The sequence below is a fragment of the Eumetopias jubatus genome, unplaced genomic scaffold (genome assembly GCF_037043125.1).
Source record: "Eumetopias jubatus isolate StellerSeaLion01/CBP00866 unplaced genomic scaffold, mEumJub1_p1.0 scaffold_10, whole genome shotgun sequence".
NCBI lineage: Eukaryota > Metazoa > Chordata > Mammalia > Carnivora > Otariidae > Eumetopias > Eumetopias jubatus.
In genome coordinates this window covers 76,488,135-76,502,277 of record NW_028274816.1, presented here as the reverse complement: position 1 = coordinate 76,502,277, position 14,143 = coordinate 76,488,135, and the positions used below count along the sequence as shown (strand labels likewise).

At 42.3% G+C, this 14,143-nt stretch overlaps 1 protein-coding gene across 4 annotated transcripts in view; it reads right to left on the bottom strand.

Annotated features, from left to right (window-relative positions):
* Nucleotides 1–14,143, bottom strand: part of STX8 (syntaxin 8) — a 255,090-nt gene that overhangs the window by 94,497 nt on the left and 146,450 nt on the right. For all 4 annotated transcript variants that reach the window (XM_028124955.1, XM_028124957.2, XM_088027971.1 and 1 more), the window contains exon 7: nt 2,665–2,766. In XM_028124955.1, coding sequence (XP_027980756.1) covers nt 2,665–2,766 — 102 coding nt within the window. The remainder of the gene's footprint in view (nt 1–2,664; nt 2,767–14,143) is intronic.

Genomic DNA, 14,143 nt, shown 5'->3' with positions numbered 1-14,143 from the left:
GTTTTGGAGGAGTCAAACTTATATGCAGATTTTTGCCTGCAAGTGACCTCTGCATTGTTCAAGGGCCAACTGTAATTCTGTTGCACATTATATATAACTAAATATAAATGGCACATAAGATAAATTTACAGCTAACTTATTTTAAAAACAGGCATTTTAGTAATTATGGGAGTCTCTACATTTCTTCTATTTAAATAAATGAAACAGAGCTCAAGTTAGAAGATTTTATGCACATTTCTGGGTATAAACACCAACACTACAGCAATACCATAAAATAAAAAACTGGCAACAGAAGTAGCATTCCTCATTACAACCTCATGAATAACATGTGCTGAGGACCACTGGTCTGCAAATACAAGAAGCTTACCAACATATCTATAAATACATTCATGCCAAAATAGTTAACAACATGACAGCTGCACACATAACAAAGACTTCAAGAAAGCTGTCACTGAGTTGGGAAGCCTAGTCTTACTTTATTTATTTTTAAAGATTTTATTTATTTATTATCTATCTATCTATCTACCTACCTACCTACCTACCTACCTATCTGGAGAGCGAGTGGCAGGCAGAGGCAGAGGGAGAGAGAGAATCTCAAATAGACTCTGTGCTGAGTGCAGAACCCAATGCGGGGCTTAATCCCACGACCTTTTGATCACAACCTGAGCCCAAATCCAGGCTGACTCAGCCACCAGGGTGCCCCAGACTATCCCTGCTTTAGACAGACACATATAATAGCTAACACTCACACCTTACTGCGTGCCACATACTGTTCTAAGTGCTACGCATCTGTATCTATCTGCCCCTACAACATCCGTAAATCTGCCCCTACATCATCCGTAAATCTGCCCCTACATCATCCGTAACTATACCTATATGTTCAACTATATTAACTCCTTTACCCCGTACAACAACGCTCTCGGGGATATACCATTAGCACTCCCATTTCAAAGACAGGAAAACTGAGGCAAAGGGAGTCTGGACTTCCCCAAAGCCACTTAGCTGGTGACTGGTGCAGCTGGGATGCAAGCCCAGGCTCTAGAGCCCCCACTCTTCACCCCCCCCCCCAGGGGCAGGGGGTGAAGGGCCTCTCCACATAAATATGGAAAGTCAGGGAAGATGGCCAGCTTTAGACCCCTCACATGTTCTGTACAGTTTAATTTTGATAACCAGGTTACCAACTGTTTTAAGAGCCAATAAGATTAAGTTTCTATAGAGATCAAAGACAGTAACAGATGGAAGAGGGGGGTGAACCTGCATCTCTCTGCTTCCAAATGATCTAGTGCAGAACAAAGTCTCCGTGGGCAGAAGTTACATGAGAAGGTGGGTAAAGCAAGAAACAAGGAGGTGTTGCTTTCGGCAGGAAGCAGAAAGAAGCGCACGTCCGTGGGAACAGAAGCACAGAGTGGCTGGTACCTGGCGGATGAGAACTCCGGGGCTAGGGAGCACAGACAGGTGATAACGGGGGAGCAGGGAGGCCCCTCAGAGTCTCCCTTCTGGAGGTCCCAGAGTCCATGGCTGCCTGTCCTCGGCCACCCTGTTGTTCTAGACTTCCGTTTAGCCAGCACATCAGGTAGAGAAGGTAAGGCCTCTCGGGCCGTACATCTTAGCTCTGCCCCGCACAGACGTCCTTGTTCTAAAACTGGACAGATCAGAGGGATCCACTGCATTTTTCATATCAATAGGGCTAAGAGGCAAAGCATGTGCTCAGATCACTGGGGCTTTGAGTGTTATCGTACTGCTGCTTGTAATAAAGGCGTTAGCTTCATAAACCTCGCGCACCTCTGTGAGACGAAGCACCCAGTAATGATCACTGTGGCCACTCCTACTGTCACTACCATTTACCATTGCTGGCCTCGGGCAGGGCACCGCACACAGGCGATAAGTAGCTCACACCGCACAGCACGCAGCCCTACCTCATCAGAAGCTCTAGGGCAACGCCAGAGAATCAGGATTGGTAGAATCCCACCAGGGGATTCTTGCCTTGCCCATGTGTCCCCACTTTATGTACAAGGTACTAAGCGGTAAGGCGATGGCCAAAGATAACGTCACTACATGTAGGATTTGAACTCAACCAGACTTCAGAACCTGGCCTCTTAACTGCTCTGTGGTCCAAGCTCCAACAACTAAGCTTGTGACTGAAAAAAGGCACAAAGTAAGCAAGATGGCTCTCAACACCCGCGAGGATCTACCAGCACCGACCTGTATATTGTCACACAATTTCCCAAACTGGTATTCTCTGTAAGCATACACAGAGGTTTCCTATTTTAAATTAAAAAAGAAAATAACAGTGCATTGTATTTCTCCCACATTTGCAGCAAGTCACTTCATTTCATTTTATTTTATTATTATTTTTTAAAGTAGGCTCCACGCCCAGCACCGAGCCCAATGCAGGGCTTGAACTCATGACCCCGCAATCCAGACCTGAGCTGAGACCAAGAGTCAGACACTTAACCGACCGAGCCACCCAGGCGCCCTTACAACTCACTTCATTTTAGCAAGATTTGGGTCTCTTTTAGCAATTTCGGTGTTTCATCAAATGGGACTGTCTGCATTAGAAGGGCAACCAAAGCCCTGCAATAATCAGACAAATGTGGGAAACTGAAAGTAGAGTAAATGCACAAGCAGGAGAGAGGCAGAAACATAAGGGTAGCTATCCTTTACCGCAAGACGTTGACTTTCTGTCCACCATATTCACACGCCTGGTCTCAGTGCGGAGCTTCCCATCAGTGTTCTCCACCAGGTTGGCAAGGTCATCAATTATCTCTAGAAAGGAAGACAGAGATGTGTGGTTAACACTCCAGAAATACTCCAGCTCACATCACAGTGTCAGAGCTGTGGCCTCCCTACTAATAAATTCACTCCTGTGCAGTGAGGGGAAAGGTAAAGAGCTCATGTATGTTCTTTGAAATCTGCAATTCTGATTCATAAAAGGGGGTGGTGGTGGTGTGGGGGGAGTAGTGGTAAAGAAGAAAACTGATTTCCCGTGAGCCTGGGACACAGAGGAGGACTGTCAGAAATCCAAGCGAAAGAAAGCAGGACCCAGCAAAGTTATGCTCGGCCAAGTTGTCATTCCAGCATAAAGCTGGTGGATGGACTATGGGAGACTCCAGGGACTACTGCGGTCCTTCTCGAGAAAACAGCTTGATGATGAAACCTAGCCAACCAAGAGGCAAGCAGAAATAAAGAACTCTAGGACGGAGAAGCCAGAGACCATGACCTCTGAAGAGATGCTGGAGAGAGCTGGGGCCATCAAAATACTGAGCTGGGGATCAGCAGATACATGGATTCCTTTACAAAAAGGTAGATAAATGTTGTAAACAGTGATGCTATAATTATAACTGAAAGTCAGGAAGCATTTGGGGGGTTGGGGGTTTGGGGTTGGGGAGAGAAAGGTGGAAGGAAGTTGGAGGTGTTATTTTCTCCATCACTTCACAGAGGAGTCCTATTGAGCTGCTGAAAAGGGAAACATGGAGACCCATGGCTTTTCAAAACCACCATCTTTTTTTTTTGTCAACCTTAGATGGATCTTTTAGTAATTACCATCTCTTGTCAAGAACACTTTATGTGAAGTTCAGCTTTTCTTTTTTTTTTTTAAACACTAATCCTCTTCTTTTAAAATTGGAATTATCACTGACACTACGCAAGTCTCCTTAAAGTGAAATTAAGCACTTAGCAACACTTAAAATAGTATATATTGCATGATTCTAATGATATAAAATTATTTCTATCCACCCTTTCATATTGGACAAACCTACAAGGATATTTCTGGATGATGTCAGCCTAATGTGAATAATGATCATTTCTAGGTGCTGGGCTCCGGGATGATCTTGCTTGCATTTTCGGTACTGTTTGAATTTCTTCTAACGAGTACACATTATTATTTCAGTTTTGGTTCCTGTTCCTCACTCCTTCCCCCCTTGCTCTTTTTTTTGTTGTTGCTTTAGAGAAACACTGTCCTATATGAGTCACTGTTTCTGTTAAAGAAATAAAAGGAATCGAAGGAAGTTTCCAGAAGGATGCCGGAGCTGAGTTTTGAAGGCCATGTCGGTGAAGAGGTAGGAAGAGAGCAACGCATATGGAACGAACAGCATGTGGAAGGCACAGAAGAGGGGCTGCTCTCTCCTGGCTCCTGCAGCCCTTCCTACCACCTCTGTTTACTTACAGACCCTTAAGCTTCACATCTAATAATTTGCTCACATGTCTTTCCTTTTCAGAAAGAGTACAACAGAGACTCCCTTTCATTCATGGCTCTACCTGTGATGTCCAGGAGAGTGCCTAGTACACAGCCAGATAAAATAAATACAGATAAACACAGATAAAAGCAACGAATGGATGAAGTCTAAAAGAGAGACATAATTTTAAAGCACTCTGCTGCATCTTAGACTAAGCCAAATTTGTCAAATATTACCTATAGAACACCTGCCTAGGAAACCTTTCACTGCCATTTAACAATTCACTCGTGACTCTCTATTCCTTCATATTCAGTGACATTCTCTCTCCCCATCTACCTTCCATCTGTCTCCAAGCTCTGTCTAGAGTCTCCTCTTCCCCTTAAATGCTGACAATCCCACACTACTGTGTATTTTTACTCTCTAATACTACCATGGTGATGTTACATACCTTTTGGTTTCCTCAATATGTAAATTAAAAACTTGAAAATCTGCTCCACATAGCTCTCCAAAATTCTGGACTCAGGCTGCAAACTGCCTACTACTTATCTGTACCCTGAGATTTCTACAAATATCAGACTCTCAAGGTCTCTGAAACTAAACTCTTCATCTTCCCCTAAACCTGAGTCCCCTCCTACATTCCCTGTCTCCATCAATGGCACCAACATTCACTTGCTGGCCTACGCCAGAAATCTTCACTTGGCCCCCCCCCTTCCCCAGTTCAGACATGCCACTTGCAGCCACTTGCAGCCACTCAGGTGACCCTGCCTCCAGGATCTCTCTATCCCACGATATCGCTTAAATTCTGTTACTCGTATCTCACAAAATCGTGCCAGTGTTTCCAAAAACAATGTCCTAACTTATCTTCCTGTTTCTAGTTCTGCATCTTCTCAATCCATTCTCCATACTATAGCCAGGGACATGTTTTATTTTATTTTCAAGCTTTTATTTAAATTCCAGTTAGCAGACAGTGTAATATTAACTTCAGGTGTAGAATTTAGTGATTCATCACTTCCGTACAACACCCAGTGCTCATCACAATAGTGCCCTCCTTAAGCCAGGAAGATATTTTAATTTTTTCATATTTTAACTAATTGAAACTTAAAAGCTGGATGTGGATGGTGACTACTGTCTTGAGCAACACAGATCTAAAGCAATCACTTAAAAAAAAAAAAAGAAAAGAAAACCACACACATATACACACACCCCAAAAGGTACAGATTAAAAAAAAAAAAAAGAGGGAATAAAATTAAATACTAAAAAAATGCAGGATTTACCCAAAAGAAGGCAGGAAAGTAGGCACAAAGGAACAAAAACCAGACAGGACAAAAGGAACATAAATACCTAGAAGGCAGACCTAAACCCAACTATATCAATAGTCACCTTAAATATAAATGGACTAACTCCTCAATTAAAAGACAAAGAATATCAGCCAATGGGGCGCCTGGGTGGCTCAGTCGTTAGGTATCTGCCTTCAGCTCAGGTCATGATCCCAGGGTTCTGGGATTGAGCCCCGCATCTCCCTCTCCCATTCCCCCTGCTTGTGTTCCCTCTCTTGCTGTGTCTCTCTCTGTCAAATAAATAAAATCTATTAAAAAAAAAAAGAATATCAGCCAAGATTAAGAAAGTAAGAAAGAAAGAAAGAAAGAAAGAAAGAAAGAAAGAAAGAAAGAAAGAAAGAAAGAAAGAAAAGAAAGAAAGGAAGAAAGAATAACTATATGCTTTCACAAGAAATTCACTTTGAATATAAGGCATATAAAGTGTGTGCCTAGAAAGCCGACATGGCTACACTGTATTACACCAGACAGACTTCAAGCCAAGGAGTATTATCGGAGATGAAAAGAAACCTTTTCTCATGGTGAAAGAGCACATGTGATGAAAACTAAAAAAAATCCCCACATTGGAATATCAAGGAAACCACCTCTGAAAAACCTATGAGACAAAAATAAAAATCACAGGAAAAACAGAAAATACTTTGAACTGAATGATAACGAGAATTCAAAATGAAAGTCTGTGGGATGCAACTAAAGCAGGGCTTGGACAGAAGTGTACTGCTCTAAACACAAACACTGGAAAAGGAGAAATACATAAAATCAGTGATCAGACTAAGAGATGCTCATGATCATTTCAATAAACGCAGGAAGAGGATTTGACAAAACTGAGTGTCCATTCATGACACAAATTCTCAGCAAAACAGGACTGAAGGAGAACTTCATCAACCTGACAAAGGACATCTGTGAAAACACCAGAGCTAACACTATCCTTAACGGTGGATCACTGAACCCTTTTCCTCTAAGATCAGGGAACAACGTGAAGACATCTGCTCTGATGACTTCCGTTGAACATTTTATTATTAAGTCCCACACTGTTTAAGGAGGCAAGAAAAGAAAGGCAAAAGATTTGAAAAGAAGCTATAAACACGTATATTTGCAGTTGACATGATTGTGTACAGAGAAAACTATGGATTTATTTAAAAACTACTAGAACTAATTAGTGACTTTAACAAATCTGCAGACACAAAGTCAATTATAAAGAGCAATGTATTTCTATATACTAGTGACAAACAACTGAAAAGTCAAAGTAAAAAACTACCATTTATAATAGCATCAAAAAGTACACCAAATGGGGCGCCTGGGTGGCTCAGTTGGTTAAGCGGCTGCCTTCGGCTCAGGTCATGATCCTGGAGTCCCGGGATCGAGTCCCGCATCAGGCTTCCTGCTCAGCAGGGAGTCTGCTTCTCCCTCTGACCCTCTTCCCTCTCATGCTTTCTATCTCTCATTCTCTCTCTCTCTCAAATAAATAAATAAAATCTTTAAAAAAAAAACTGAACTCAACATCTTTAAAAAAAAAAAAAAAAAGTACACCAAATGCTTCTGTGAGAGTAGGCGGTAAGTTAGGTTCTAACAGGCTCCCTGGAGGCCAACGATGAGGAGGTCATGGCCAGCTCTCGGGAAGGTCAGAGGCCTGTCCTGGCAGCACTCCACAAGAAGCCAGGTCAAACCTACCAGGCCCAAGATGGCGGCTGCCATGAAGGAAACCCCTGACTAAATTAGGAAGAAAAGGTGCAAACCCCTGCATCCCTGCCTGGAGAGATGAATATTCCACCCCCTAGTTAACAACCATCAACCATCAATAAAAGATAGAAACCCAACCCCCAGGGCTCACCTGCTCTCACATCTCAAGAGTGTATTTTTCACTTAACAAACATTCCTGCTTGGGTCACTCCTCTGTGTTGTGTCTGTCCTTAAATTCTTCCTTCTAACCAGACCAAGAACCTTCGGCAACACCTTTGGGATAGGCTGGGTTGAGGCCCCAGGGCCCAGGGTCTCCCCAGTCTATCCAGTGACACTTAGAAGTAAATCAAACCAAAGATGGTGGGCAAGACGTCTACACGGAAAACTGTAACAGTGCTGGGAGAAACTCAAGAAGACCTAAAGAAATGGACAGCTGTCTACCACCTGCACGGATTGACTCAATGTTTTAAAGGTACGTTTTCTCTCTCTCAGTTGATCTACAGATTCATTGTAGTCCCAGTCAAAAGCCTAGCGGGTTTTTCACTCATATGTGGAATTTAAGAAAGAAACAAAAGAACAAAGAAAAAAAAAAGAGAGAGAGACAACCACAAAACAGATTTTCTTTTTTTAAATATTTTTATTTATTTATTTGTCAGAGAGAGAGAGAGAGAGAGAGAGAGAGAGCACAAGCAGGGGGAGCAGTAGAGGGAGAGGGAGAAGCAGGCTTCCCGCCGAGCAGGGAGCCCGATGCGGGGCTCGATCCCAGGACCCTGGGACCACGACCCGAGCCGAAGGCAGACGCTTAACGACTGAGCCACCCAGGCGTCCCCGCAAAACAGATTCTTAACTATAAAGAACAAACTGATGATTATCAGAGGGGTAGGGGGTGGGGCAGAGGTGGAGGAGGAGGGGTGAAACAGGAGATTGGGATGAGGGAGGGCGCTAGGGATGAGCACAGGCTGGTGTAGGGAACTGCTGAATCACTGCGTTATGGCCTGAGGCTAAGTTAACATTGTATGTTAACTACACGGGTATTAACATAAAAAAATTAATTACTTAAAAAAAATAAAACTGGTAAGTCAATTCTAAAATGTACATGGAAAAGCAAATGGTTTAGAATAGCTAAAATAATCTTGACAAAGAAAAAATAAAAGTTGGAGGTATTAACCGAAATCCAAGATTTATTATAAATATATAGCAATCATGACCGTGTGGTATTTGGCAGAAGGGCAAATGGATCAACGGAACAAGACAGAGTCCAGAGACAGACCCCTGTGTGTGTGTGTGTGTGTGTGTGTGTGTGAGAGAGAGAGAATGTGTATGTGTGAGAATGTGTGAGAATGTGAGTGTGTGTACTCAATTCTCAACAAAGGTGACAATAAGTCAGTCAAATACACAAAGAAAAGTCTTTTCAACAACAAATGATATTGAAACAAGTGAATACCCATAGGAGGAAAACAATCTTGACTCTGCTCCCATCAAACGCAAAAAATTCATTTGAGATGGTTCAAAGACCTAACCGTAAAACGTAGAAGTGTAAAGCTTCTAGAAGAAAACAACAACAATTTCTTCATAACCTTGGGTAGGCAGAAATTTCTTGGATAGGACATAAAAAGACTATGCACAAAAGAAAAGAAGGTGGTCAACTGGAATTTATCAAAAATTTCTGCTCATCCAAAGACACCATGACAAAAATTAAGAAACAACCCACAGACTGGTAAATATCTGCAGGACATACATCTGACAAAGTATTCATATCTAGAATATAAACAAGAAAAAAGACAATCAACCTAACAAGAAAAAAGACATCTATTAACAAGAAAAAAGACAACCTAATCTTATTTTATTTCATTTTTTTAAAGATTTTATTTATTTATTTATTTATTTATTTATTTATTTATTTAAGAGAGAGAGAGAGAGAGAGAGAGAGAGAGAGAGAGAGTACAAGCAGGGGGAACAGCAGGGAGAAGCCGGCTCCCGCCCAGTAGAGAGCCCGACATGGGGCTCGATTCCAGGACCCCGGGATCATGACCTAAGCGAAAGGCAGATACTTAGCAGACTGAGCCACCCAGGCACCCCAATCAATCTAATTTTAAAACAGGCAAAAGATGTGAACAGATGTTTTGTAAAGAAGACACACAATTGGCCCATGAAAAGGGGCTCAACATCATTAGTCAGTAGGGAAATGCAGATTTAAACCACAATGAGATACCATTTCACACCCACTGGAGTGCTAACATTAAAGACTGACAATGCTAATTGCTGGGGATGATATGGCACAAACGTAATTGTAGAAGTGTTCGTCAGTTCTAATCAAGTTAACCATATATCTAACTTACGACCCAGAAAGCTCACTCCTATGCATTTACCAAACAGAAACAAAAACATATTTCCCAAAAAGGCATAAAATATATATTGCACAAAAAATATACACAGCAGCCTTATTCCTTAGAACCCCAAACTAGAAACAACTCAAATATCCATCCGTAGGAGAATGGATAAGCAAATCTGTATGCTAAGCATAGCTGTATAATGGAATACTATTCCTCAATAAAAACAATGAGCTGCTTATTAATGCAACAATCTAATAATCTCAAAAGCATTTTGTTGGCTAAAAGAAGAAAATGAAAATCAATATCTATTTCCCTGATTCTATTTATATGAAGTATAAGGATAAACCGAACGTACTGGACAGAAATCAGAAAGCAGCTGCCTTTGGGTGGTGGTGGGAGACTGACTAGATGGCGACACAAGGGAATTTTGGGGGATGACGGAAAGATTCTAAATGATGACACAATTGTATACAGTTGTCAAAACACCCAGAACTGAAAACTAAAGATCTGTGCGTTTTACTGTATGTAAACTGGGCCTCAATTTAAAAATGTAAACCAGAAAAGAAATTAAGTTTGCAATATTAGGATACTCCTAAGATTTTCCAGGAGGGCAGGCAGGCATGCGTTCTAGCAAGACAAAGCAAATGCCTTAGAATCACAAAACTGTAGAGCGGCTAGAGGTCATGTGATCATCCCGCAGTTTCTCTCCTTTTTTTATAGCAACCCTGGCAGCAGGATGATTAAACATTTTGCTGAACGCTCCCTGCGACTGCTAACTTGGAAACTCAGGAGGAAATCAGTTCCTTGCCTGAGCTGGAAGGTGACTCTAATTATTATAAGGTTCTACACATTGAGCCGAAAACCTGCCCGCTTTTCACAGTCCACCTTAGTCATTTCCAGAACACAACACCAGTGTTCTTTCTTCCGCAAGACACTTCTCATCTTCCTCCCTAGTCTTCTCTTTTGGGATAAAAGCACTTAGCTGAAAACTTTGGTGGACCCTCAGAGGAAGTGATTTCGAGATCTTGTGATATCTTGATGCTTTGGGCACAGAATTCATCCTACAATACGATGTGAGGACTGGACATGCCACTTAAGCTTTTGTCTAAGTCAGCACAGAACACAGATGAGCTTATATATAGGCGCATATACAAAAGCAAATGTTTTTAGCACCCATTCTTCGCGTCCTATCTGGCTGTTCCACAGTAACAGCTTTGTTTCATACAGTTGCTTGGTACATGCAACCGATTACAGTCTACTTATGTTCTAATGCTGCAGTATGTAATATAAAATTCAGGCTTGATCAGCCTCTATCACCAAAGAGAGTCAAGTGTGAAACATTCCTTGTCTGACACTAAGTATTTGTCAGTTGTTATGGGTTAACTGGGTTTCTAGATAGATTCCTTTTGAACTTTATGTAAATATTTACAACTTAGAGGTAAATCAAGACTTTGTAGTGGATGAGCTCAGCAAAGATCAGTAGGCAACCCTGAGGGGGTTGATTCTTTTAAGTTTATTTATTTTAGTACTCTTTACACCCAAGGTGGGGCTCCTACTCATGACCCTGAGATCAAGAGTCTGTAGACTCCTCTGATGGAGCCAGCCAGGCGTCCCAAGGGGGTTAATGTTTTTAATCTCAGACAAAACACAAAGTTTTTCATTTGGTTGGTAAACCTCTTCTGATTACTAGTTTGTTTGTTTGTTTACAAAACCAACTCTATTTTTTTAAGCGATAAAAATTATTTAATAGCAGTTTATAAATGAGGGGGGGGAAGTCAAAAGTTATCCAAATGCCCCAGTAATCACCTCTATGTGTTCTCTCCTAAGATCTGACATAAACATATTATTTTTATATAATTGCAACACATAAGCCTTTTGCCCCATGAACATGATACCTTTTGTGCTCTTTCATGTTGCTACAGTCTCCATTCACAGTTATAATTTCTAATGGTTACAAAATATTCATTCCATTAAATAAACACTCATTAAAAATAGCCCATTGTGCGGTACAGAGCATGCTTCTATATTTATACATAATGAGTCAACGGATTTTTTCCTTCGTGATCATTTTCCTTCTTTTGTCTCATTTCCTTATGTTAACAACCTGTGGTTAGGACTGCTGAGTGGACTTTGAAACATACTGTCAGATCTGTTTTTAAAAGGTTTAGCCTGCCACTGGGGGGTTGCTCTGCTGGCATCAGCTGGTAGGAACTTCCCAGATTTCCAAGGGCAGGGAGCCTGGGGGAATCCCCACCCTGCAGCCCACAGGCTAAGGTGGGAATTCCCCCAACCACAGGCTCGAACCAGCAAATTAAACGCAGCTTGCAGAGAACAGGTGGAGAAACCACCAGGTGACTCTTTAGGATTCCGGACACTCCAGCCTACGAGAGAAACTGATCTTTTGCTTCCTGGTAAGGATTTGCATTGGGTTCTGAGAAGATTATTATTTCCATCCTGTGTTAATGTGAGACACTGAGTGGAGTGGCCGTTCTGATGCAGAAAGGAACAATGGACAACGTAAAGTATGACACAGGACAGATGGGGTCAAAAGCAGGAAGAAATACATGATATCGAAATACCAGACTCCAATTATACTTCATAAATGTTCTCTACTCCCAATTGCAAGTGTCGGTACATTCTATCTAAAGACAGAACGCATGCTGCGTATTTTCAGATAAGTTTGGGGCCTTTTTGTACTCACGGTGGGTGCTGGTGGTTGTGAAGTCATTATGCTATCAGGTCTTTTGCTTCTATTGCTCATCACACTTAAAGACAAATGTTAAAACAAAGAGTGAATAGGGGCGCCTGGGTGGCTCAGATGGTTAAGCGTCTGCCTTCGGCTCAGGTCATGGTCCCAGGGTCCTGGAATCGAGCCCCGCATCGGGCTCCCTGCTCGGCGGGAAGCCTGCTTCTCCCTCTCCCGCTCCCCCTGCTTGTGTTCCCTCTCTCGCTGTGTCTCTCTCTGTCAAATAAATAAATAAAATCTTTAAAAACAACAACAACAACAAAGAGTGAATAAAAGAGCTTTTCTTGAGGGTATTTGTTCTACTCCCTCTACCCCCTACAATGGAGATTTAGAATGGGGGTGACCTCTAACAATATCACTAGGAAGAAAGGTCAAATATGGAACAGAACCTGGGAACAGAAGGAAAGACCAATCCTGTGACTCAGCAAAGAAGCTGTAACTCACTCATGGCACTCCACAAAGGGGCAGTTGGTGGGGAACTCCAGCACACCCAACCAGAGCCTCTGGGACCTGCTCAGGCTTTGGAGGCCTAGGAGAAACCCCCTTGGCTACTACATCTGCTCACATCAGCAGGGACAGGTGAATGAGTCCAGGTAGAAAGCACAGGTCCCCTTCCTTCTTCCTTCATCTGGGCCTAAAACTGTCCCAGAAGCCTATGCTGACATAGAGGAACCTTCCCCACTTCTTCTTTTTTAAGATTTTATTTATTTGAGAGAGAGAGAGAGAGAGAGAGAGAGCACAAGCAGTGAGCAGGATCAGAGGGAGAGGGAGAAGCAGACTCCCTGCTGAGCTGGGAGCCCGGCACAGGGCTTGATCCCAGGACCCTGGGATCATGACCTGAGTCAACGGCAGACATTCAACTGACTGAGCCACCCAGGCGCCTCGAACCTTCCCCACTTCTAACAGTAGATGGACACTGATCTCCCTTGTAGGAAGAGGAGCAAACAGGCAGCAGGTGTAAAGAAAGAGCTCAAAGTGAGGGAACATCCTCTCCCTCCCTCACCTCTTCTGCCCAAGAGAAGACAATTCCTTCCAGAAAAGGAGAAATCTTGAGGAACCGGTTTCTTTTTTAAAAAAACAAGATTCAAGAGGACAGTAACTGAGTGCAAACAGAACACAGAGCCATAGTGAGGTAACAACTTTGTTACTAGACACACTGTATCCAGACAGAAATACAATTGTCAAATTAAAAACCACAAGGAAGGCAATTAAACAGAGGGCAATCTAAAGACAAGATTTAGACAACAAACTTGAATGATTTCCCAGAAGTCACAGAAAAAGGCTAGAGAGGACAAAATACGGGAGGGGAAAAACAAAAAGACAGGGATAAAAAAAATCCAGGAAAACAGAAGGAGGAACAACGACTGAATAAATAATGAATTTTCCTTGAGCTGACAAAACACTTGAGTCTTCATGTCAAGGAAAAAACCAAAAAAAAAAAAAAAAAAAAAAACAAAACCAAAACAAACCAAAAAAAAAAAAACACCTCACTGAGCTCTGAAAGGTCTAGAAAGATCTCGTGAACTTTCTGAATTTTGGAAAAAAACATTCTGACGCACTCAAATGGTAGAGTGAAACACTAAATATTTAGTAAAAAGGTGTGAGGGACACCTTAGGCTGTGACCTACGGATTCAAAATCTAGCCGAGCTGTGGTGGAGGCTCATGGATGAGAGGGAGTCGGGAAGCGCTCGCCCAGCCGGTTTCTGCAGGAAATAGGACGCTAAATGGATCAGAACTGAAGAGTGTTTGACAGTCAAGTTCTTGCAGGATAGTGCACAGGTAACCACTCCCATCTGTTTGGGGCCCTGGAGCCACTGCCAGGCCTTGGGCCAGAGTGACATCCAGCCACCACTCAGTGATTTTTCCGTTCGCTCTTC